This window comes from Sycon ciliatum, chromosome 4, assembly GCF_964019385.1.
Source record: "Sycon ciliatum chromosome 4, ocSycCili1.1, whole genome shotgun sequence".
Classification (NCBI taxonomy): domain Eukaryota; kingdom Metazoa; phylum Porifera; class Calcarea; order Leucosolenida; family Sycettidae; genus Sycon; species Sycon ciliatum.
Genome location: NC_088646.1, coordinates 25,138,224 through 25,164,653, shown reverse-complemented (window position 1 = coordinate 25,164,653; position 26,430 = coordinate 25,138,224). Strand labels below are relative to the sequence as shown.

At 46.5% G+C, this 26,430-nt stretch overlaps 1 protein-coding gene across 6 annotated transcripts; it reads left to right on the top strand.

Annotated features, from left to right (window-relative positions):
* LOC135815240 (inositol-trisphosphate 3-kinase A-like) lies at positions 1-25,330 on the top strand. Of its 6 annotated transcripts, none has more exons than XM_065328511.1 (9): positions 1-580; positions 18,576-18,672; positions 19,857-19,997; positions 20,384-20,462; positions 20,649-20,700; positions 22,059-22,208; positions 22,369-22,470; positions 22,899-22,970; positions 23,744-25,330. In XM_065328511.1, exons 1-9 carry the CDS (start codon positions 461-463, stop codon positions 24,197-24,199), a joined length of 1,269 nt encoding a protein of 422 aa, XP_065184583.1. In that variant the 5' UTR covers positions 1-460; the 3' UTR covers positions 24,200-25,330. The 6 variants fall into 6 exon arrangements, with proteins under 6 accessions (XP_065184583.1, XP_065184580.1, XP_065184579.1 ...); XM_065328508.1 differs by lacking the exon at positions 1-580 and adding an exon at positions 8,485-8,718; XM_065328507.1 differs by lacking the exon at positions 1-580 and adding an exon at positions 14,070-15,592.
* The last annotated feature ends 1,100 nt before the right edge of the window (positions 25,331-26,430 follow it).

Genomic DNA, 26,430 nt, shown 5'->3' with positions numbered 1-26,430 from the left:
GTGCACATGACGTGGTGATGTGAATATCCGGGATCTAAGCCTAGGCTTGGGCAAGGATAAGAATATAACCAGTTCCAGCAAGGCCTCCACTCTACTGTAGCTTCTTCCAGTGTGTCAGCATAGCTTTCCGCTGTAGCGGAGTCGAGTTTGAACCAAGTGTCTGCATACACCAGTGACCAGAGCGCCTCGAGTAAAGTAATGTGTGTTCCTGCATTGTGACTTACATCGAGCAAAGTGGCAGAGAACTAACTAACTAACTTAGCCTAAGCTACAGACTTTCCTAGCTTCAGTATCTCAGTGGTAGAAAGTAACCGAGTTGACAGTACTCCGGTGAGAAGGACTGGTACAAGGACTGGTACAACACTGAGCTGACACCGTTTACTGCATGGTAGTAGAAGTAGTATTGGCTGAAGGAAGGGCGATGTGCAGCTGACCCATTCCCAAGATCACTATCAACGTAATGCCGCCAGCGGGATCTGGCATGGGATCGAGCCGTGGCAGTGGATGTGGTGGATGTGGTGCTGAAAGTAGTGAATGTGGTGCTGAAATTCAGACAGTTCTCAAGCGACATCCTCGTGTGGTGAGTGATAATCATGCAGCCGTATTCAGTCTCTCTCCATGCATATTAGGCCTTGACAGATTATGCTGATATTTTCGTGAAATTATGCTTTTCGCATTGCTGAAAAAATTGCAGAACTATGCTACTTGGTCCGCCCAGTTAAAATTGGCGCTTATCTTCTCACTTGTTTTTTTGGTGTTCTGCCTGTGCCATACGGCATGGAACCACCGATTCACCATCCGAACATGACCATTGACCATTGCATCCGACGACATGGCAGCACAAACCATCACAGAAGTTAGTTTCGATCAGTTCGTTTGAGTCTTTTTGACGGAGCTGCCGCCGACGAACACTTCCGTCAGCGCAAGAAAACATTGCAACCTCCGCTCGAGTCCGTAAAATAGGTCAGGATGTTCGCATTTCAGAGCGATGGAGAATACAGTTTCGGTCTACTTCCAGCTGTCTGACGGCAAGGATTGTTTACTCCGGGGAGGTATAGAAAAGCTGAAAAAGCGCTTCGCGAGCTTGAATTTCAGTGCTTGCACAGTACAGCGCCTAGTGAAGGGCTATCACCAGCAAATCGCTGACGAAGAAACTGCAGCTCATGTCGATGTCTCCAGTAAGTGAGACCAATCCGGCGGACACACTTTGAAGCTCACAGAGAACAGGGCAAAGGAGCTAATCAAAGGAAACACCAAGTCCTGAGAGAAACACTCGTGCAAAGGACTTTCAGGAAACTAGCCGAAAAGCCTGGTGCACGGCGTTGTAGGTGCAGTACGCACAGGTGCTACATCAAGCGGAAGCTATCACTGCGCTGCATGTACAAGCACCAGCGGCTCGCGTGGGTACGGGTGCTGATCAGCAAGTCCGACAAGCGCAAGAGGCGATTTGAAAAAAGGACACTGATATGGCGTTGCCTTTTTGTCTCAAACAAAGTCGCATTATTGCGACGAACGGGGATAACACTTACAGTCAACATGCGGGCAGTCTCACTCAGCTTCTGATGGGAAGGTGACAGGCACGCACTGCCTTTGAGCGTGATTCGAGATGAGGAGAGGTGGAACAAGCTATGAAACGACCTGTGCAGCAGCTGTCCGGATCGTACGTTTTGAGCTCTTCCTCCAGCGACGATAGTGGCGAGGAGGATGTGTAACTTGCTTGAATTTTCGACTGAGTTGCTTACTGACATGTAAATAATCATGTATATAGTGCTTTGTGATCGTAGCTTGCTTCAAATATTAGTATTTCTTTCCTGAGACAAGTGTGAAGATAAGCGCCAATTTTAACTGGGCGGACCAAGTATTTTTATGCTAAAAGTTATCATAATATTATGCCGCATTATGCTCACATATGCTGCTATTGTATAATGGCTCTGTGCAAAATAACAGGTGAATTTTTTTGTAGAGGGCGTTGTACTGTAGTAGCAAAAGTTCAACGGGGTCAACGCACCGTCCGACCTAGCTACAACCGTCACTGATTGTAGTGGATTGGACATGTTCTCAAGGGAGTCGTAAACCTCCGACTTCCTGGTGCATCTACTTGTACTTGTACTTGTAGAACATGTACAACTGTATGGAATTTGATGCGAACAGGCGGATTATTCCAATTGTATGCGATTCGTATGCAATTTGCCTCGAATTATTCGATTATTCGATTTTGGTAGGAATCATGCGAAAAATTATGCTAGCATAATCTGTAGTGCTGAAACGATTATATCGATTACTCGTTACTTACTCGATAAGAAATAGATCGAACGGTTATTTCGATTTTATCGGCTAAACGAGTAGAATGGTACTTACGCTCGGGGCGGGATTTCCCCCCTTTTGGGGGTCGCGCAAAGTGTGCATGCATCGAAGTGTTGCGAGTACGACACGAATATGTACAAGACTGTCCATTTGCAACATCGATGTACGTGTAAAGTACAAGCGCGATCTGAGAAACATCGACGTGGTCACCGTCGCCGTCTTTTGAGCTGACTACTTTTCTTACAGCATGCACTGATGCAGGACGGGCAGGCTCAGTACGTGTCTACACTAGCTGCAGGGGCTGGAGTTCCCTCCACGTGCGAGTAGTCTTGAGCTAAAGACAGTATTGAGTAAAGTGGTCTTCAGTTTCATGTTTTCCGTTCTGTCGATGGTTCCCGAACCAGTTTGCTCGACGACGAGCTAGGCCTGGCGTCTTGGCCTATTTTGAGCATAGACAGGAAAAGCAACTAGTTACTGGTTGGTGCGCCTCACGTCAGCTCATCCGTCGAAATCCGCCGATCTGCACCCCTGGCCGGCTTCTCTGACTTCATCGTCGGAGTCAGCGAAGTCACAGGCGAAGCGCACCATCAGCTTTTGGGGTTGCAACCAGTGAGTTGCCTCTGTCTTGTCTGTATTCGTCTGGTAAGTCCGAACAGCTGACGGACTTGTTGCGGGATCATCGGATCTATGCGCCCGCTTTCCGTCGTTGGCGATGTAAGACTTGTATTTGTTTTTGAAATTCACAGAATGTACAATGTACTGATGTAGTTACAATAATAATCGTTTAGCCGATAAGCCGATCGTTATGGTATCAGCTAAGCCACTAAGGAAAAAACGTAATCGTTTCAGCACTAATAATCTGTCAAGGCCTAATGCATATGTGCATGTTTAAGTAAAAGATCATGGTCCATTCATGGATCATACTCACTATACTCGAAATCAAAATAGTTGCAGGGAGTTGAAAGGGAAAAAAACTATGGTCTAAGAAAGACTGTCACCACTAGCACTGGAATCAGGGACCTTCGCTGTTGGCAATAGTACATGTACAAGAATAGGGCTTGAAAGTGATGATGTCAAAACGCCCAGGGAGTAGTAAGTTGACATCAGATTTCTATTTTGGATCCACTAAGGTGTGACTTTGCTATTGCCTAAGTATGTGGGTGCCTAGCAACCCACTCATGTCGCATGCAGGTGTGACTTTTATTTCGCCACCAGTTGTCACCCCGCCCCCATTAGCCAAATCAGTCAGTTTCACTGGCTACATCACCTTGCTGTGAGTAAGACCGCTTGAAATGTGCTTGGATCCATACAAAAACTGGATCCACTTGGATCCAGTTTTTGAATTTTTGAAATTGTTGCTTTGCTGTGACGTAGCACTTCCAAGCCCTATAGTACAAGTAATACTTACATGTATTATGGCTGGCATAACATGCTGGCATAACACAGTGGTGTTTGTGGCAACCAAGTCATATATGTACCGTACGTGTCGATCTACATTTAGTTGTAAGAAATGAAATACGAACCCAGAGGGAAGGTTTGAATGCAGTGGGATAGGTGCCAGATGCATGCGCAGGCACCTTGAAAACATCGTACCGACCGTGTCGTAGGGGCGGGCTCCTCAACATTCGGACTTTGACATCATTTTATAGGACTAAGTAATTAGTTGGTGCAAGTATCAGAAATCCACCTTAAATTCAAGTCATACCCAAGTCTGCTATTGAAACCATTATGAACCATAAGATCCATAAGGCAAAACAAGTTGAAAACACTTACCTTTTCCATTCTAAGTCCATGTTTAAAATGGAGTGGATCATGCTTTGCCCGAAACAAATTCTACAGAGTAGGAAATGTGTTGGTGTGATGGTATGCCTGGGAAACTTCAAGGAGTGGAGAAAGTGGCTGAAAGGACTGTCCGACATAGTAAAGTCCACCTCACGCTCACAGAAAGTTCTGGACGGCCAGAAGAACTTGTCAAGAAAACATACCACAACGTCAGGTTGCTTTTCACTCTAGGCTGAAACACAAAAGAGCCACCATCATGCACACTCCATGGGTAGTCGTGCACGTAATCTTCCATGTTTCCATAAATCTTCAATCAACATGCCAATCACTGCAAACATTGGAGTATGGAAATCAACTTAATCAGGTTCTAAATGCCTGGGATAAGCACTCGACTGAAGTTGTTGTTGATATGTGTAGTATTTTCACTTTTACATGCTCGTATACATGTACGCGTACATCGCAAAATCAAAATACATGTAGGTACGGTTGCCCAATATTATGATCGGGCAATGGGAAGGAATGTAACTCTTGGCTCAGGTCAATGACTCATGACTTCATGAAACCAGCTATACATGTATGTACATGTACAGTGTACATGTAGCAATAGTATGCATTTCACGTGCATAATCGTGTTAGTGCTTTGTTTTGTGAGCGAAAACTAGCCACATGGACTGTGAGAATAGAGACTATCTGTTATTCTGTTAATTGGAATTTGGCGCTTGAAGTGTTTGTCTTCTTTACACTTCAGTCCCCCAGTGACAGTGTTGTGACTTCACTTCTCAAGTATATTATGCTGTTGGAGTTCTGGCACGGCCCTCTTGAAGTGCTTGCATTCTTTTGTTGGTTTGTGTTGCAATCCTGCTGTTAGCTGTATACATGACTTCTAGCTGGACCAATACTGTAACCCCATTGTGAGAATAAAGAATTCAAATAACTATCCATTCCATAGTGGGAAGACCTTTCTGACAAGTGGTCTTGTGATGCTTTCCACACAAATCGTGCAAAATGCGGTTAAAGTGGCCAAACTAAAGATGCACTCTAATCACAGATTGCTCTATGAATCATTACAATGTACAAGTACTGTGATCCATGTAAATGTACATGTACATGTACATAAGTCTTGTATGTAGAGAGGAAGAGGGTTCACACCGGTTGAACTGTCCGGTATAGACATTATAATATACCGGTATACAGTAGTCTAAATTTGAGATGGCCATGCTGTACAGCGGGCATGTTCTGCAAACACATGTACATTGTGTAGTGTAATGAGTAGCATCATGCCAGAACTCAGAACTCTATCCCTAGGCGTATCATTGTCTGTCTCCAGGTTTCTCCTTCCTACTCTACTCCTACGTGCGGAATGATATTTTCCGATGCTAGATGTGCAAAGTGTTACTGTGCAAGTACATGTAGATTGCAGCTTGCATCACTAGACACTACTCGTGCACAGCTACATGTACATGTATTAGTATTACGTATACATGTACATAGCCACCAGAATAGAGTATTATGTAACATGTTTCCAATTCGTGCGCAGAACTACATGTAGAAGAAGAAGAAGAGAAAATGTGTACAGGGTGGGGAGTTTTTCGAACACTGAGGCAGAAACTCCGTGCCATACCATATTCCTCTGAAATGACACGGAATTCCTTTATGCCTACACCTCATCATTTACTAGTATCGTTCACTTCATGGCTAGCTGTGTCCGTACCCTCTGTCTGCATTCCTAACCTACTCGGAGATGCTAGCGCAAAGTGATTATGTTGAGAGACAAGTGTTACGCTTGAATACAGGACTCAGGAGGCGACCAAACAACGTTTTGGCCTCTCGTCACATACAGCAGGTGTGTCATAAAACATAGTATTATGTTGTCGTATATCTACATTATACATTACAATAATATGATAGTGATACATAATATTATTATGTATCACTATCATGATGAATAATACAGATTCACCGCAGCAGGCGAGGGTCTCGTTTTCAAGGGCCACACCGGCCATTGCTTACGAATATACTGTACCAAGACTACTTCATGTCATACATGACGTACGTATGTACATGTACATGTGTATGGATGCAAGTTAGTTAACTGTTTCCTTTTTTTTATATTCTTGTTGCAACGGTACCGGTGCTTCTTGCCACACCATACAGTACATGTAATACTAACACGACTTGGTCGCCAAGAGACGTTACATGATTGTATTAAAAAAAAGTAACAATTGAATGTTGTGCGTGGTGACTATATTGTGGCGGCATGGTGGAGTCTCTCAGCCGCCTCGTTGCCTGTGTGTTGTGAGGAGTGGGGTAGGATCAAAATACCACCAGTCCGTTGGATACTGACTGAGGATGTCTGACTGGACATGGCGCCTGCAGTGCTGTGCTGCGGAGCGCTGACCATCTGCACTGCCCAGTGCCCGGGGCACGATGATCCTGCCTAGGGGGTCAGCTGATGTACATGTATGATGTTGGGGAAATGTTCCAACACACAAACTGAACAACAGTGGTGGTAAGGCGAACCGAATATGGCCGACCGGTGCGTAAAAACAGTGCTCCTTCAGTCAGTGCCAATCAATCCAGATCAATTTTGAAGTGCTCGCCGGTAAACAAAACACTATGTCCGCAGGGCACATAACTACATATACATGTATCGTGTGTGAGGAAGGAGCGCGCCTGGCCTGAGATCACGAGGCGCTACACTTTGTAAGCCCTCCTAACTACCTTAGACTAAGGGTGGTGGTCTACACAAGTTAGTTAGTTGAAGTTCAGTTATTTTGTTGCTGGTGTCCCCTAATTAATACGCTTTTAATTTGACGCTCGTTCAGCTCGTTGAGAAGTTTCCTATTGTGGGCTCTCTTTTGCGGAACTGACCACCTTGACCATTGTCCTCTGTGGAACGTAATGTATTCTTAGAACCCGTTGTTGAGCGTCTTCCTCAACAGTATGACTTCGAGTAAGCGCAACACTCTTTGATCTGACCAGTTCAGACTTCATTACAGTGTTGGCCGGTGATTGCGAAAGAACCAAGCAATGTTTTTTAGAGGCCAGCTGTGTGTGCATGCACTGTATGTGTGCTTGCGTGAATGTGTTGTGTGTGTGTACAACGTACCAATTATGTACATGTACATGGTGGTGTTCCATGACCGTTGTGTACTCTTGTCGCATGTTGGCCTTGTCGTGATGATGTGTTCGTGATATTTGTTTCCATTGCTATATTGTACTCAAGTACCGGCATATGCTAATGGCGTCTAACTGATATTTGCAGAGTCAGTTCCAATGTCACAACCAACATGGCAACAACAGAAGAGTGGATGGAATGTGCACTCAGACACTTTACTTGGCCTCTTTTGAAGTTATTGTGTTCCTTTCACCTCACGCACACTAGCAAATGTGGATCGGAGTACATTATGTCGACGCCAGTTTATACGAGCCGTAGATCTACTCCCCGTGCCGAGAGGCGGGCTTACACACCTGCATAGCGGCTTCCCCATGTCTCACCCCCAAGACCGAAGTACAGTAGCTCTACTGGCCGAAAGGGAAAAAATACTGCACGGCGAACCATCCCCGTCTTGTTCTGAGTACCGACGTACTTGTACATACAGTTATGTCGTGTACACGTACATGACTGGCAATCTTCCGCAGTTTCTCTGTTGTCTACACGCTAGCGCAACGGAAGGACGTCTTTGATTTGGATAAAGCGTTTCGAACGGCTTCATACTCATAGTCGTGTACGATGTAGATCATCTTCTCCGAGGCATGAACAAGTACTGGGCCATCTGTGGGTTCATGTTTGTTGTTTCCGCTTCGGAAGCATTTTGGATTGACAACTGGACATGGAAACGAGAAGAGTGTGGTGTAAAGGGAGAGCGATGACGTTGTGGTCGCGCCTGACGCTGGCGGGCAGTAAGTTTCACGTACACGGTGACACCCTCTCAAAGGCAATTGTCCTCGTCGACACGCCGGCATTCGTCAATAGTACACTCTGTAACGAAGGTTTGCGAGATAATTCAGCGCCTTATTGGCATATTAAAGGGACCACTTAAGTGCAATTTCGCAGTCGCGGTACAGTACACCATTCAAAGTCTACAATACAGATTGATGACAAAATGCATGACATTGTACACATTATTAGGAAATCAGGGAGGGATCTGGATCGCTGTCATCATGATGGATCGCTGTCATCACGATGATAATTATGATTATCTACTGTGGCCAGTGTGGGAGGGGATTACAGTCATGTAGGTTGTCAGCGGACGTCTTGTGATGTTCTTCAGCTTGCGCTGCTGTGTGCCTCTCCATATCACATTGTGGTCGTCCAATGTATATAGAGAAGTTGCAGTGGAAATTTGGTAAAATGTTGCAGCGTTGAGTCTTCCTGTAGTGTGTGTGCTTGTGTACCGGTGCACTTGAACTATGCCGATGGCTGTTTGGAACATCTTGTCTTGCATTTGGAGGCAGTATGGAAGCATCTTCTTCTTCATGGGAAGGCACTGCAGACGCCTCACAAGTGGTGTTCTGCCTCGTACACCCAGACAAAGTCCGCTGACCTCTTACCCTGAGCTCACTCTCAATGGACTAGCTGTAGCAAAAGGAAGAAAAGGACAACGTTCTGAATGCGATGTACATGTATCTGTAAGTAAGCAATACTTCAGTACTATTAGTACCGGCGGTGGTATGTTGTGGATTCTGAGTATTATTTCTTACCTCTACTGTTCGTATAGCGGGAGCTGCAACAGGTTGTATGGGATTTCTTGAAAATTAATATTATTGTTATTGTCGCAGCAAAGAAAGCGATAAGAACGTGTCCGCTCCCCTCAATTGATCAATGGAGCTCGCGCTTTTCCGCCGACTCGACTTGACACTTGACTGACTCATGGCTGCCATCCAGAGCAAGCAAAGCAATGATTGAAAGAAAGCAACGCCAACGAAGGTTTACATGACAATCATGGTCGTACTGTACATGACTAATTGTAATAAAATGCAGAACGGGTATGTTTCAAATCACTTTCAATGGATGACCACCTTTGTCACAGTCTGTGTAACCAACAGAGAATGCAATAACACCTTTGGACTGGCTGGAATGCTAAAACTGCGTCACGCTGTGTTGCAGTGTATGGGAGAGAGGCCAGAGGGCCTACCCAAGGCTGCAATATCTGCAATTACAGTATCACGCGTCATGTACAGCAAAGTAGACACTGGAAACACACAGGCAGTCGAATGGAGTCAGCAGCTGCTGAAGTCAAATATGCGACACATCCCGTTGAACATACCTCTTTTATAATTATTACATGTAGTTGGTGGCAGCACGGCGCTGGAAGCTGCTTGTCATTTGTGGTGGCTTGGGCTGAAGCTCCATCTTGACTTGAGCTGCAGACTGTGCAGAGCCTGCATTCATCCTGACTACAGCCTAGGATATGATTATGAGTCTACATTGCGCGCTAAAGAATGACACGTGACGTGGGAAAGGATGGGGGCCGTCAATGTGCCTATACATGTACATGTAATATTCTCAAGATTGTTCTCACAGCAACATAAGTCATTTTACTTGTACTATGCATATGGGTTTCAGTATGGACTTTACATGTATTATCTCAATACCTGTCAAAATGACAGCAATGACGTAGAATATGTCAACATCGATGGAGTCAGGGTCCAAACATGCTGCATTGACATTGCTGCTCTGCGAGCTGCCAGAGTTGAAGAGGCTGCTGCTATCGTCAGAGCTGCCAACGTCAGGATTGGAGTTGAGCATCACAGTCATAGCATTTCCGGGAAAATCCCGACCTAACAGCGCATTGCTAATGAATGCCATTGGCATTGGCATTGGCATTGTGCACAATTGTGGTGTCCATCCGCTATTGCAAATTTGCAATGTCTCCCTTCATTTAAAAATTAAGGTAAACTCTCGAGTCCTGTCCTTCTGCCAAGTTCTGGGAACATGTTGTTGAATACGGCTGCAACCAACAGCTGCACCTAGGATCCATCCGGATCGTTATACTCTCTGCCTGTAAGATGCTTGTCCGGGAGAGCTCTAGAACATCGGCTCGTACATTGTACACGTACAGGGATTGTGACTGTGGACGTGGACGTGTTGATTACTACTAGTACATGTACATGATTTGCGTCAAAAACGAACAGCAGGAAATGTTTCAGACTGTTTGCAGAACTCACACAATGTCTTGGAAGTCGGTGAGCGTGAGAAGCAGGGAAGGCTGACATGAGTTCATGCTACATGCGGTACCTGATTGCAATGTTTGCCTTCAACAAAATGATGCATTCAGTGACTTGTTGACTGACAGGGCCAGGGGTAGTATACCCGTGGACTGCACGTGAGAGTACTGAGACCGCCAAGGGCAGTGAGGCTGTGCGAGTTTACACATCGCGTGTCCGTTTTTGCATTTTGGCCTCGGGCAGGGGTTGGCAGATGGAGAATGTAGGCGGAGGGATTGTCCCATGTGATACGCAACATACCACTACAAAGACAAGTAGTGGATCATAATTCATTCGCTGTCCCACCAATCGCGTGCAGGAGTATAACAAAGAACATCTGTGGATCTGACAGGATACGGCTGCAGACCTGCAACCCAGGATAAACGGCTTTAGACTTGTGTGATCATGGTTACTACTAGTACTTACTAGTAGTACATATGTGGTACATCGCAACTCCGAATCATGGGCGGGTTCTCCCATTTAATTGTGTTATGAGTCCATGACGATGGGAAGGCATGCAACACTGCGGGAAACCATGGGCCATCACCTGGCAATACAGTCAACAGTAGTTATACTGAACACTGCGGGAAACCATGGGCCATCACCTGGCAATACAGTCAACAGTAGTTATAGCAAAACGGGGCTGGCTGAAATGAAAATGGGAGACATGGTAAACGAAAGAAGAGTCAATAATCATTCGGCCTACTCCCGATATCCATCACGAGGCAGCAGTTGCTTACAGAAGCTACATGTACATAATTGTATATTTGCCGTTGTTCGTTCCGTGTTGCAAGCGGACATCGACACCGATGCCAATGGCACTGCATTGTACTGAACATGTGCCACCACTGCTTTTTATACGACCAACCCTTCCCAAGGCGAGTCTACGAGTGGAGCAATTATTTTCGGGTACGACGCTCGTATCGGGGGGATGTACGGAAACTGTTCGCCAATAGGGAATGCTGGTGGGGCTACTATGCCATTTTACACTACTTGTATGTTACATGTATAATGCTATTATTTGTTATAACATACGACTGGAATCATGCAGTCTGTGAGTGTCTACAATCGCTGTCTCTATCCTGCACAACTGGTACAAGATGTTCCGGATTATACCAGAATTTGGATCTGAAGCTGAGAGCGACAATTTTTCAGAAAGGGACAGTGCTACTCGCCGCTCATGTATAACACGTCGTTACTTTTCATCGACTCTCAAGTCTCAATGCAAGTCTAGGGTACCGGTCGTACTTGTACTGACCTCTCCATGGCTTTGGCCAATTGGGGCTGGAAGGTTCATGTCAAGAAGGTGGATATCCCAGCGTGTGATGTAGACAATCATGTACAATGTACATGAAGATTGTAGACTTTGTAGTGCAGATCTTCGCCACGAATTACGAACCCTGTCTGTACAGAGACGACACGACTGTTTCGTGCTTCTCTCATTGTAAACTGAGGATATAAAAATATTATATTGTTACTACATTGTATTTTGTATACCGTATAATTATATCCCCCACATACATGTAGGCGTCAGCCTTTGGGTAATCCTGAAATAGACAATTATCATTCTGCAGTGCCCAGCGCCAGTGACCAGGGAGTCGGGTTTGTACGACTCGATCCCTGACAATAACACACTCATAAAATCATGGAATGCGGCTCCTTCCGAGAGCCTAATGTTTGGTTTTGTTGTATGTAGTTGACGTCACGAGAACGCCGGCCATCCGTCTTCCAAAGGATCCCCGGATCCGATACACCGGTGCGGCGGTGCACCTGCGCGCTTTTGCCCTGACAGTGACAGTCGATTCGGTAGCGTATAACGTCCCGAGTCCGCATGGGAGGTATAGTACAATCATGATTTTATACAGTCATGTACTCGTACATGTACATGTATAAAAAGTCATTTGGACGTTGAGTTTCCCAATCCGTTGAGCGTTGCATGTCTGCGTAGCTACACTGTCGACGGCCATTCGTCCACTGCACGTCCGATTCCACGGCGAAGACTCGTTAGTCGTAGTACAGTACCCTGCAGATACAATGTATTGTATAAAATTAATAATAATGAACCCAAACAAGTGATGAGAGTCATTGCATTGAAGTGTGAAGCGCGATGTATGCGATGCGTTCAATAACTGGTACATGTATGTGGTCAGCTGAGCTGGACTGGGAGCTGCGTAGATCGGGAGTTCGGGACTAGACTACTAGTACTGGTACTACTAGTACTAGTAGTACTTGTGGAATGTAGTACTACAATGATGTTTTATGTAGTCGTCGACTGTGTACTTGTCTTGTGCGCCATGACCGTGATGACAGACGTCACATGTCACGTCAACGACGACAGGACACTCGACACGCGACAGAGCTAGAGCTAGAGGCATGGGCTTCTTCCAGAGTACACTGTACTGAGTGCTGAGTGCCAGGCCAGGTGCAAACTCAGTGCCACAGACTCAGTGGTTAGTGTTCAACCACAGCCACATGCCGTCATGCGCAGCCTAGCCAGTCATGAACACGTCAAAACTACTTGTACCTACTCGTGCCCTGGTTCAGGGTGTTGTCAATGTCATGCCCTAACGTGTCTACATCAGTACAATCATGTAGCTTGTGTCGTTTGACAAGCACTGATAATGCAGTCGGGGAGGCTGCAGAGCTAGAGCTCCATCAACATACTGGTAATCATGTACAGAATGCCCTGACTTGAGCCAAGTTGAGGTCAGAGGATCGTGGCCGTCCGTTTCCTTTTCCCCTGCCAACTACTAAAAATTTAACAATTACTTACCATGCACTAATACTAAAGCAAGTAAAGGCTTTAGTAAGTATTACTATTACTATTAGTAGTAAACGGCTAGGATGTGTATCCTACTATACTACTACTAGCACCACAGCAGTGTACATGCACACAACGTGTCTGGAGTCTTTGCTGCAAACAGTGCTCAATGACAATATCTCAAAAAGGGCAGAGCTTACCACACAGGGCAGAACAACAGAAAAATCCTTCTCGTAACTCCGAGTTTCGTGTTTCAAAAAACACTCATCAGACGATAAACCATAATACCTGTAAAGGCTGTAATGCTATTCGCTACCCATGAGCCTTCCAGCTCTTACGACAGGCAGCTGTTGCCCGGAGCGAATGGAGATGCACATTTACAAAATATTATACAAGTAGTGCATAGTGATCAGTGCCTGGAGCCCCATGGGTAGTCCTGTAGCCATCGTCACCATCAGCATCACCACAACTGGGCAAACAAGATCGATCTATGCGCGGTTGGCGTTTTTGAACTAGTATTACTACTACTACTAGTATTAGTTATTACTTGAAGTAGTTGGTTGAGAGGTCGAGCCGGCTAGCCTCTTCTGATCCCGTAGCTATGGTAACCAGGGAAGGCCAAGCAAGGCTGTCATCACGGTCATCATGGTCATTGCTTTTATTTGCCTTGTTTGGGTTTGAGACTTCGACAGTTCGACTCCGGCTCCGAGTCTCTACTGCTGAAGTAGAGCTAGGCTTCTGCAGTGGAGATTTGTCTTATCTGCAACTACGATGATTATTGTAGCGGCGTAGAGCGGCATCCACTGACTCACACTCGACGTACTCACTCAGGTCTCGGTGCAGACTACACGATTGTAGAGGCTAGGCTGTGACCATGGCATGTGTTCGTCTTGTTCATCCACTGAATCATAGAATTATTACCATGATTGTATTGGGCTGTATGCTGGTCACCGATCCGACCGCGTAGATCTACTCCGCGTACTACTTGTGGTACTACTACTACTAGTAGATCTACGATGTAGTTGGTCAGTTGTCTTCCGGAGCCACGATTTGGAGTCTTTGAGTTTGAGTTTGGTACCAGTACAGTGGCAGTTGCAGTGCTAGGTGAGAGAGTGTCGTGCATGCACACGCCAAAAAGACGTGTCGTTCCCTGCTAGCTGCAGCCTTCTAGATCAGTTTCCGGCCAGGGAGGATTGCAGTGCCGACGACATCACTCTCTCCCGTGCTGGCGTAAAGACCTTGGCTAGTTGCTTGTCATCGACGCACCTGTGCATGTGGATCGAGGAAGCGCGCGCGATAAAGTGAAAAAAACTATATCCTAGCCATCTCCCGTCCCGTGCACGCCATCCGTTTGTGCGGGAGTACGAGCGTGTTCGTGTGGCTGCTAGCCTTCATACTATCACCACCGGCACCAGTTCACACCGACGACCCGAATACCCGTGTTAGCCTGGCAGTGATGCTCCGGACGCACGAAAGCGTTATGCTGAAGAAATAGGTTAGTGCACAAGACACGGAGGCCACAGTATCGAGATCCCTGAAATGGATCAAGGTGATCTAAATGAGCAGAGTGGAAAGAAGGGTGCTGCACACACCAGTAAACTATACCCGCAAGAGAGTTGTCCTGGTCCCGAGAAAGGTATGGAGCCATTAGCCCGTCACGGTCCTCGCCGGCAGACAGCACCCACGGACAGGGATCTGTTCGTCGTCAAAGAAATGCAACGTCGGATCAGCGCTTTACGGCTGAAGGCGATAGGCTCACTGCGCGGTTCCAGTTATCGCCTACGATCATTGCCTACACCCACCAGCAATGCACCTAGCACACCATCTACTCCGTGCAGCAGCAGCACCAGGCCCCACAGCAGCCACCATCATAATGGCAGCACTTCAGCTGTAGAAGAGAGGGTACGTAGCCTCTTGGATGCTGCCAAGCGCTGGGCCACTGCGCGTACCAACTCAGTTGAGTTGGCCGTCGCTTGGGCGTCAGAAGACGAACTGGACGCGGAGGATGATTCTTTTTCCATGGGTCCCACATCAGCCGGTACATCGTCATTCGTCGATTCGCGTGGAGTACGCATGGTTCGTAGGCAACCCCAGCTACCTGGTGTTGAACACTGGGGCGACATATTGAATTCGGTAGCTCCGGCCACTGGCAGAAATGAGGCGCCCTTAGCTTCCATACGGCTCGCTGCCTCTGGAAAGGGCCAGCGCAGCGTCGGCAGTCCGAACAGAAGCGCAGCAAGTACAAATGCGACGGCTGCCTGTAGCGCAGAATCTCCTCTGGCAGTAGCAGCAACAGCTACCAGTACCAATAGTAATCTGGCTCCAATCGACACTACCGACGGTGCGGCAGTCGGCACGGTGGAGGTCGAGCCGAGAGAATCTGTGGGTGCTGCTACTGCCGACTCGGCAGTAAGCAGTGATCACTTGAAGCCCTGGAGAAACGCAACCACCGCCAGACGCCCGACCGACATCGACAGCGGCAGCAGTAGTGATGAAGAAAGTCCGGAGGATCGAAAGAAGAGAAAAGCCCGGCACGTAAGTGTGAATAGCGTCGTCACCCTGCAGCAACCTAGCTAGTACTAGATCTACTCAGCACTACTACTAGTAGGATGATTTATTTTGGTCAGTTTCGTTCATTTCTTCTGTGAATGGCGGCGATACTGACAGAGAGGGAGTTGGTTTGCTCTCGTTTTCGTTTTATGTACAAGTCAGTGTGTCTGAGTTGCTTTCGTTAGTTTTCTTGTTCAGTTTGGTGCGAGCAAACGAGTATTTTGAGTCCGAGTTCATCACTAGCACGCGCTTATGTGTTGTGACCTCGTTGCCAAACGAGTAGAGCTTGAATGTCTTTGAATGAGACGACGATACACGATTCCAACGTTTCGAACCTGCATGCACCTACACTCCCCGGTTGTGTGCGCTTCCAAGTGAACGAAAGGATGGAAATCTTCTTTCTGGAACTGGTATGTTATCCTGGGGGCCGAGGCGCTGCTGCTGTGTTGAACCTGGAAAAATTCCTGTCGTGTTGTTGACAGTACGAGAATGACCGGCCGCTGGGTCTAGTACTAGTAGTAGTAATGAGAAGCAAGCTGTCTACGTCTCTGCTCTTACGTTACGTTGCGCTGAGTGGCGTTTTGCACGAAAAAAGATACTTCGCTGCGTGGTGAAAACTAAGACGAGGCCTCGTATCAGTGTGTTTGTTGCCTGTCGATCGGGTGAACTACTTCTTTCTACATCCAGGCTGAATCACAATTTTAGTGCTGAAAACTAGTGCCAGTATACGATTAATTTATGCTAGCGAGTATCCGTAAAAGCTTCAGAGTTCAGTGCAGCGAAGCAGGATTGTGGATTATTTTGCAGAACTCAATGGAAACCAGTATCCTGCGCAATGTCTGTGAGTGAGGATGAAATAGTTCTGGAAAAGGTACTGGTATTCGCATGTTGTGGTACATGTACATCGTATTAATTTTATTATTGACCACATTGCCTCGGGAATCCTGAACTGCTAACGATTGAGCGCTTGACGTGAAAGACGACATCCAATCTCACACTACAGCACAGTGCAGAAGTGCTCTTTGTACCGTTTGCATTGGTACGTTTCGTCATGACTCAGTTGTACTTCTTGCTGCAGTTTATAGTAATAATAATATAGAGAGTGTTCCAGCCCTCGTTTTCTCTGTGCAGACAGCAGTCTTGTTGTGTTGTGTACAGACAGTGGAGTGCTGGCCCTTTACTCTGTCCCAGATCATGTACTAGTAGTAGTACTGTTTTACTGCTGAATGTCTTGGTTTTGTATGAACTATGGAGTATGGTGGCTTGTGGCAGCAGGATGCAGTACATGTACAGTGCAGCACTGTTCTAAATTCCTACTACCAATCATCCAATGACTATGTAGTAGTAATAAGAGTGTGCATGTTTTCTGGATTCACAGAGCAATTCCCAGTGGGCTTGGACTTGTCTGGCAGCAATGAAAGCCATCTCCTGTTACAAATTCTTCTTCCAAGCCCAGCCACTGTCTGCGCACTGCCTAAAGAGTTTTGTCATGTACATGTAGCAGCCATTGGCATTGGCATTGGCATGACCACTATCAATGGGTGTCAATAAACAGTGAATATTGATTATTGTGGCTTTCAGTGTGTTTGATGTTGAGCACTGGGGAATTTTGATGTCTGTCATATAGTGTCAGCCTGGTCAAGTCTGATAAAGAAAGAGCTCTTATAAACCAATGAAAGTTATTTGCTGTTCCACGGTGCCATTGGGTTGGTGGTGAGTGCTAATCATCGGGGGGGGGGGGGGGGGGGGGCATGCACTACTACAGCACCCACATGGTGCCCGGCAATGGTGGTAGCACTGGTACTGGCTGTACCCCATGCAAGCACGATCACGATTTTTTGTGTTGGCTTGTGTGAACTTGGTCAGTAGACAGATTGTACAAATAAAGAGAACAACAAAATAGTTGAAATGGGATGAATAGAAGGCCAGAGAGCATCATGTCTGCTGCTGGCATCCACTCTCTGTGAGTTGTAGCTAGGGCTGTCTGTAAACAAGCTACATTTTTGTTCATCTTACTCATTAGTACGTATTTGTACTTGTAGTATTGAGTTGCTGGATGCCACAATTAAGACTGCCTGCTGTATCCTGTTGAATGGGACATGTGCAGTCCTCATTGGCATTGCTCCATGGTTTGTTGATGTTTGGACGGGTGGCCTAGGTAGTATTCTGGTTCCTGCTGTTGGCGGGCTGGGGAAGGATCTGTGTGTTGTATGCTGGCAAAGGCTGTGAAAGAACTGGCACAGGAAGATTGGCGGCTGTCTATACAGTGCACTGTGCCCATGGTAAACGGTGTTGTGTGCACCATCCTGGAAGTGTTCAGTGCAGATTGCACCATTGTTTGAGCAGCAGAGCCCTGGGCAGTACCACAGTGCACTGGTGTTGATAACAATGATGTGCAATGATATGCGTGTGGCATGCCAAGTTGAAACCCAGCCCATAGGGCCATTGCCTAACAGTTACACATTGCGTCTGCTATATACCGGTGCTCTCAGCGTACCTTGCTCTCAGTAGGATTTTATGCTCGGTGTGAGTAGGTTTTGAAAACAGTGCTGCTTGGGCCTTGGACGTTGTCACAAGTAGCTTTCTGAAAGTCCTCCTCTTGTTATGGTTCGAATGTGCCGCCAAACGCGTAGCATGGCCCTTGTGCGGGCATTTTCTGACCCTCTCCCTCTCAGGAGAAAGAGGACGGTGAGCAATGATACCTGTTAGCAATGATACCCGTTAGCATTTAGCATAGCTGCACTGCGCATGCATCTTCCATGCTGTGATATGTTTTATGATTCTGCTCCTGATCCAGTTGATCCAGTTCAACCTTATCTGAAAGCATTTGAAGTGGACAGAAACTGACACCGGCTTAATTCTCTGCTGGGAAGGGGTGTTGATTGTATTGTGGGGTCTACAAATGCGATTATGTTTTGGGCCAGAAATTGAATTGTCTGTGGTGTGTTCTTTGTCTTTTGCCATGCAGGGTTGGGATATTATTCGAAAGACAGTATACGCGATCAGCCCTTTTCTTAGGATATACCGGTCCAAGGTGGGCTGGGTGCAGATTGCCGGCCATTGTGGTGAGTATGGTCTGTGATTGTGTGTTTGTGTGTGCACGTGTCTGTATGTGTGTGTGTGTGTATGTGTATAGGTGTGTGTTCACGTGTGTGTGTGTGTGTGTGTGTGTGTGTGTGTGTGTGTGTGTGTGTGTGTGTGTGTGTGGATGTGTTCACGTGTGTGTTTTTTTCACGTGTGTGTGTGTTTTGTGTGTGTGTGTGTTTGTGCGTGGGTGTACGTCTGTGTGTTTGTGCATATGGCACACTATCGCTGTGTAAGGCACTTGTGCCAGTGTGTCAGGGTCCATGCACATGACATGTGTGGTGCCATGCTATGTCTTATGCTCTCCTCTCCTTGCCTCTAAGGTGTGGGCTGAAAGCAAAAGTAATCATCCTGGGACTAAGCCACCACTCCCCCATCCTGGAGTTATCGTCCAGTGCAGCAAAGAATGTACCCCATTATAGTGTTTGAGCTTTGCACTTAGGATCACTTCCATTTTCTCGTGCGGGCAATGGGGACTTGTCCTGCGTGTTTGCCTTATGCTGTTTCCCATTCCTTTAATATTATGGCTTGTTTCCCATGGGTGGCTCTTGTACACTCTCCAAGCTTGAGTGGTACTTGGGTGACAACAAATTCAAAATCATTGCAGCAGGTACTTATCTTGGGGGTTGTCTGCCATACCCCTTCCCTCCCCTGCATGTGAGCAGCGTGTTGCTAGTGCAAGGGTAGGTGGGAAGTGCTAGCATCGATCCAGCAATGATCCCCTGGCCACGTGGGAGCACCTGGAAGTTGGGCAAGAAACGGGGCACAGTAGAACGCATCTGTTCTGGTGTGCAGTTTCCTGTTTGTAATCCCTTGGCCTTGCTACAGGATGGGCATGTCGTGGCCATGGGAAAAATTAGTTGCAAGTAGCATTGCTAGTGCTCTCTGCTGGATTGTGAAAACATGCCATGTGCGTGCCATGTGGAAATTCCATGGCACCTGCGCTGTTGATGCTATGATTTCATTGCCTGTGTAGCCAGTAGGCAACATGCTGCACATCAGATGTACTGCGCAATGAATTCCCGTTCTAGTAGATCTATTCCTGTCCGAGAAGAACCATTCCCGTTCCAGTAGAGCCATTCCATTTGGCCATACCCAGGATGAGGCTTATTGTCACAGTGGCTCACGCTGGCTCTACTCTGTGTGTTGTGGTCTGTTGCTGTAGGGAGCTTCCTTCCTGGTGATGTAAATGGCACGATATTGAAGAGAGAAACGCCCCGTGAGCTCAAGGCCTTTCAGCAGCTGCAGGACGATTCCCTGGCAAAATTTGTTCCCACATTTTACCAGTCGGTCGCCGTGGAAGGATGTATCCTGCTCTGTGTGACAACAGCAGCTTCACATACCTGTGCTTTCTTATCTAGTGTTCTTGGTTGTCCTGGCTTCAGGAATGGATAAGAGGCAGATTAATGCAGTGAGGGTTTAGATGGCACTGATGAAGATTGTTACCTTGAGGGTATCGGCAAGCAAGTGCGCTTGTGTTGACCTCTATATTGTGAATCGTACCCTATGTCTCTGTACTATGTGAAGTGGTTGGAAATTGTTGCTTGCATACTATGTAGATGATATCATTCTCATTCTGGCTTGCAAGTGTTGAGTTTCGATGAGAAAGAGAGCAGTACGAGGCATGTGGCCTCTAAGTTCCTGATATCATTCTGTCAGTGTTATTTCCTTGACTGGTGACTCATTGACCAGCTGGTACATATCTGCGAATGCAAGACCTACTGGCAGACATGCAGGCCCCGATAGTTATGGACGTAAAGATGGGAACCAGGTAAGGAATGAAAGGTAGACAGACAGACAGACAGACGGATGAAGACTGAGAGAGAAAGAGTCTACTGAGGCGTTGCGTGTGGCTAATGACACTGTCTGCTAATCCTCTTGCAAAGCTGGTTTTCTGTACAATTGCTGGTTGTGATTTCTGTTCTGGTTCTGCTCCTTTGTCCTTGAACGCTTTTAGAACTTACTTGGAAGATGAAATAAAGCCCGGTGAGAAACCATCGTATAGATCGGTAAGATGTTGTTCTCTGTAGCTGCAGTCATGGCACCCTCTCCAGATTGTTTAGTTGTGCTTTGTCTTCGTCGTGTTTCCCCTTTTCCCGTAGCTATGCCGGTGCACTGTGATAAAAAGAAAAAGGAAAAGAAGATGCATTTGTCTGTACTGTTTGTATTGGTATTAGCTACCAGCTAGTATTTCATGTCCTTAGCCAATGCTACGTGGAACTAAACCACTGTACTGTGGGCATGTATATGTGTGCGTGTATGTGTGTGTGCGTGTGCGTGTGTGTGTGTGTGTACGTGTGTGTGTGTGTGTGTGTCCATGCGTGCGTGTTGATGGGTACAGTCGACTTTGCGTATAACGACACTAGGCGGGGCACCAGAAAAGTGTCCTTATTTGGGAAGTGTCGTTATACCCCAAGTCTCATTATATGTACTACCTCCGACAAGCGAAACTTGGCGCGTTTTTTGATTTTTTTTGTGTTGTAAGGCTGTAAGGTACGACCTACTTGTAGCTCCATGCAACCGGGTGCAGGAAGCCAAGCGACGACCTAGTGCACATGGCTCAGACTTAGTCAGAGGCATGCGTGTCTCTCGTGTACCAGCAAAACTGTGCGCGCGTCCATTCTGCGAAGGAGAATCGTCGTGCTTTCGCGTTTCAATGCAAAACCAAGGAGTTCTCTCTCTCTCTCCTCTTGGTCACTCCGCCAGCACAGAGTCCATGCGTCCATGCCAAACAATCCTAGTGCCTTTCAACAGCCACCAGAGCGATGCGTCTCTGGTGGCTAAGGAAAATCGCCAGGAATTGCTGCAGGCAATTTGGACAGTTGGCGAGAATACCCTGCAAAACAGTTGGACTCCAGGCGCTTGCGGAGGTGTTGCACAGTTCTTACCACTTCAATCTGGATAGTGGCGGCGGAAACGACTACCCTCGGCACCGTGGCTCGAGCACTGCACACAGGAGCGACATCGAGATTTTCAGAGCGATTACAACAGAGGTACTTGCTGCAACTGAATCCGCTGTAGTCGCACTTTCGTCTCAAAACAGGGACAATAATTCCTCTCCAGAAGAAACTGCGATCTCTGAATCAGGGGAGAGTTGTTCAGCATAACAGATGTCTCTAATGTCCTTGTTGAGCAATACAAAGTTGAATTTTAGGGAGTCAATCATTAGTTTTGATTGTAAAGTGTGAGTTATTTCGAGTAATTTGAAGTAAAAAACGCGCCAAGTTTCGCTTGTCGGAGGTAGTATTACAGTTATATGGGACTTTGCTCTGGGCAAGGAAATTCTGTCGTTATTAGCGAATTGTCATTATCTCCGCAGTCGTTATTAACGAAGTTGACTGTTTTTGTATCTTTGCACAATCTGCAGGATCTGTACAAGAAGATGATTTCCGTTGACGCTAGTGCACCGACTGAAGAGGAAAAGGAACGCAAAGGAATCACCAAAGCAAGATACATGCAGTTTAGAGAACAGATGAGCTCATCTGCAACACTTGGATTCAGAATAGATGGAATAAAGGTATGGCCAGTCTGCTCTAGTTCTCATCCCAAGGATTGTATTTCCACAACTCGGCTTTTCCGTGTATATCTTGCACGAACTATCTTGTGTATCTACTGGGCCTCTACACTGTGCATCCAATGCAGTGACTTTGCCTTACTGTGCTTCTTCGTGGCCTTAGCTTCAAACCGGCCTGCCGATGCGGGATTTCAAGAGCGTCCGCGAGGAGTGTGATGTGGAAAACCGATTCCTTCAGTACCTGCATGGCAATACGAAGTTATGGGTATGTTGTGTGTGTGTGTGTGGTGTGTTCTGCTACTGGTTGCTTGTGACTGAACATCTGTGCTGCCTTCTCTATACATACACAATCATATACACTCTATATGTGCACATTCACATGTCTGAAGGTTTGGTTTTCAATAAAAATAAAAATAAATAGATCTGGCTGCTGATTGAAGTATAGATAGTCTGGCTGTATAGGCATGCTGCTGGTGTTGTTTCGTTCTGATTTCCTCGGAAGTATTTTTGGTGATTGTCTCCTAAATAAAACAGGTCGACCCCCATTATTCGTCAGTTGAAAATCTTATTGACGGGTATGGTAGAATTGTACCTTAAAATACTCTTGATTCTGCCGATAGACCCGCTATAATGGATGGCTTTGACAGTTTTTCATTGCGATTGTGTGCTTTCTGTGTGTTTTCTCACCCTCAGGCAAACTGTTTACATGAGCTGACTGCTTTCAGATTGGCGTGTAGTGATTCAAACTTTCTGAAGAACCACGAGGTGTGTATAGTGAGAATGCGGATGTGGTCTTGATATTGCTTCTTCTGGTAGCACTTGTGTTGACAGCTGGCCAATCCTAGCAGTACAGCTCTGCTCAATTAATAAATATCCATGAGTCAAGTTTGCGCGCTGCACCAGTTCACATCCCAGCATTCGCACATGTGTCGGAGCTGCACAGCCCTGGTACATGGTGTGCCACTCAGGAATGGCTTGATCAGATTTCATTGAGTAGCACTGTAGAACCTGCCAAGGGGGCCTGATTAGGCGACCATCTGTCCCAGAAAGCCATTTGTAAACCCAGCATATTCATTGCTGTAGCGGCAATATGGATTGCAGGCTGTGGGCTAATTGGATCATTGCAGTATGAACTATCTGCTTGTATTTGCAATGGATGCTTTACCCAGCCCAACTCCTTGGTTATGCATTATTCTATGAAGTTGTACTTCCTCCAGAAATAAAAATAACTTCATGATTTTAGTGTTTGAATAGTCGGTCCCGGTTAATTCAGCTCCTAGGAATCCAGTGATGGTCACTCCCAACAAGACTCAAACTTTGCCAATTCCTTTTTGTACACTAGTGTGCATACTTCAAAACATATATCCACTTTGTTCCACTTGAGTTTCTTGAGTACAACAACTCCCGGCTTAGAATGTGAATAAAAAGGTCATGAAGTTTTTGTCCAGAGAAAGCATCCAGCTAAACAGAACAAAAGTCACCAATAATGATGTGATGCATGTTTTATCGTGCTGTTCTTCCCTGCAACCCGCACACAGGTCATCGGCAGCTCGCTGTTGTTTGTCGGTGAGCCAGAGACCGGCAATGCCGGAGTGTGGATGATCGACTTTGGCAAGACGTGCGAACTGCACGAGGAAATCGGTGTGGATCACTTCAGCCAATGGGAGGTGGGTAACCATGAGGATGGTTACCTGCACGGCCTGGACAACCTAATACGCATCTGGATTGGTCTACATGACCGGGTAGTGGAAACTGCTTTTGAAGAGGCACTGAGTAAAGGCGCTCAAACCACGACTACTCTAACGAATGGAGTAGCTCCGGAGGGTGAATGCCTGAAGAGTGAACGCCCGCAGGATCAAAGCCCGCAGGGTGAAAGCCCGCAGGGTGAAAGCCCGCAGCTATCGACAGTACAGGAAGCACAGGAAACACCGCCGCCAGCGGCAGCTGCGACCGAGCCAAATAGCCCCTCGCCGTGTACCTCCTCCGAGTCCTAATCTTGTTGAGTATGTGTGTGTGATCTCCCGTGTTGCTGGCCACCTGTTAACATGCAGCCACTGCTTGCCTGCTGACATTGACTACTCAGCAGAGCAATGCGGAAAGAAAAATGTTCACGTTCTAGAAATTTGCCCAGAACTTCTCCTGACCTGTGATTACAGTGTAGGCTAGGTAGTGTCATGCCACTGCTGCAGAATCACTGCAGAGTAGATGTGTGTAGCCGTTTTAGTCTCGAGCAACGTCCGCCGTTGTGTGTTTCCACCAGTCCTTCGTCCTGCAAACCTTCTTTTTCTCTGTCCTGCCATCAGTACGTATATTCTCCCACTCTATGACAAAGACACTTACTGAAATTGACAGGACTGCAGACCTCGTTTCAGCGTTGATGAAAATTTACTCTACGTTTTCTCCATCTGTGTGGGTATGTGAAAGAATTGTTATAACTTATTCTAGGACACATCAATGAGTTCTCTTCTGGAAGTTATTTCCTTCCCTGGCTGGTGTACGCACGTATAATATCACAATGTCATCATTTTCCTCTCTTAGGTGATCTCCGGTTTGTGGAAGTATTGTCCTGATCGCAAGACATTTTTCTCCGTTATCCTTGTACTTCTTTTGTACACGTGCATGCTTTCTCGTCCATAGTATCGTGTCGCGTTGTCGGGTGCAGACCCATCAGGCTGTAGGATGTGTTTTTCGTATCTTCACTGGCAAATTATCTCGTACTTAACTCTGGTAGCCTTAGCCTGGTGGCCAGCAAGGCCTGTCTCTCAACCTGGGACTAGTATAGTGCGTTTGGCCTTGTAACTATCAACCCTGCCCTGCCCAACGGTGCACTATGTATTGTCTAGTTGTTTGGCCTCTACTCTCTACTCTCTAGTAGCCGCTTCTTTATTTCTTACCCGTCCCCTGGCGTTACTTTCTTTTTAAAGTTTTCATCCTTTCTTCATCGCGCTCTCCAAACCCTCTGCCAGGTTTCTGGTTTGCCGTGAACTTGATTGTTGAGCTCGTGTCATCGACCTGTTGATTATTGTTGCTATTGTTAATTTTGCGGCTGCGTCTCCCCGGACAGGCCGTTTATGTTTTACACGCACCGTTTATATTATTCATGTGAGATATGTCCTAGAAACGAATTTGTTTTTCCAGAGTGCATTGTGGAGTGAGAGGGAGATCGATCCACTCTTCTCTTTTTGACGCATAATAAAGTTTATATAATATTATACCCGAAGGCAATCAGCATACACTAGTACAATGCTAGTGTACCATGTACACACACCGTGACACACACACACACACACACACACACACGTGTTATTGTTTTGCCACAGTGAAGTATGAAATACCTCCCGTCTATGATGATTATGTGGTCAACAATGCATGGCATTCAAAGGTATCACTATCAACGACATTCACTTACCATGCTCACACTTCTTTCGGATGTTCAATCTGTCACAGACAATCATGATCATGATCAGATGATGGTTGCTGCAAACCTTTTTCACAGCAGCGTAGACTCTACACTTTTAAAAGTACTTGCTCAGTATTGTAGCTGCGGCAGTAGTTGCTGCAAACCGGCATCATTGTGCATATACTCTGCAGTCTTCTCAGATGAAAATCAGAAGTGGACTAGCTGGACAGAATGATAACCATGATAACTGCATGTAAATACTGGTTGTGAAGCTGCAGGAGCCTCACCACTGCTAGTGCTACTAAATACTGGTTACTCAAAATTTAATAATTATTATACGGTTTTGCTACAAAGGTCATTATTACAGTCATTTAGATTTACAGTCAAAGGAAGGTTTTTCTTGTACAATGTACTTGTACTGTTGTAGTGCCTGTCTACGTCTGTCCACTGACTCAGTGCAGCAGTTGCAGGAGGCAAGTCCTGTACTACCGGTATTCTCGCGACGAAGAACAGAACTGAACTGAAGTAAGGATTCAACAACTGGATAGTACCAGGATACTACACAATCATTGTACTAGTAAGTAAGCGAGTCTGACCAACCCTTACCCAACTACCAGTACCACCATGGCTCTAGTCTAGGCTAGCCGGCGGCCGTGAGCCTCGCGTGAGGGCAGAGAAGCGAGGTCAGCCGCGGAGATAGTCTACACATCCCAGCTCGGTGCGCCATTCATCTGTTGTCCGATAGGCAAGATGTCAATGATGGACGGCGGGTGCCTTTGGCATCCAGCCACAAAGTGTCCAATCCATTGTTCCAGCAGTTCGAAT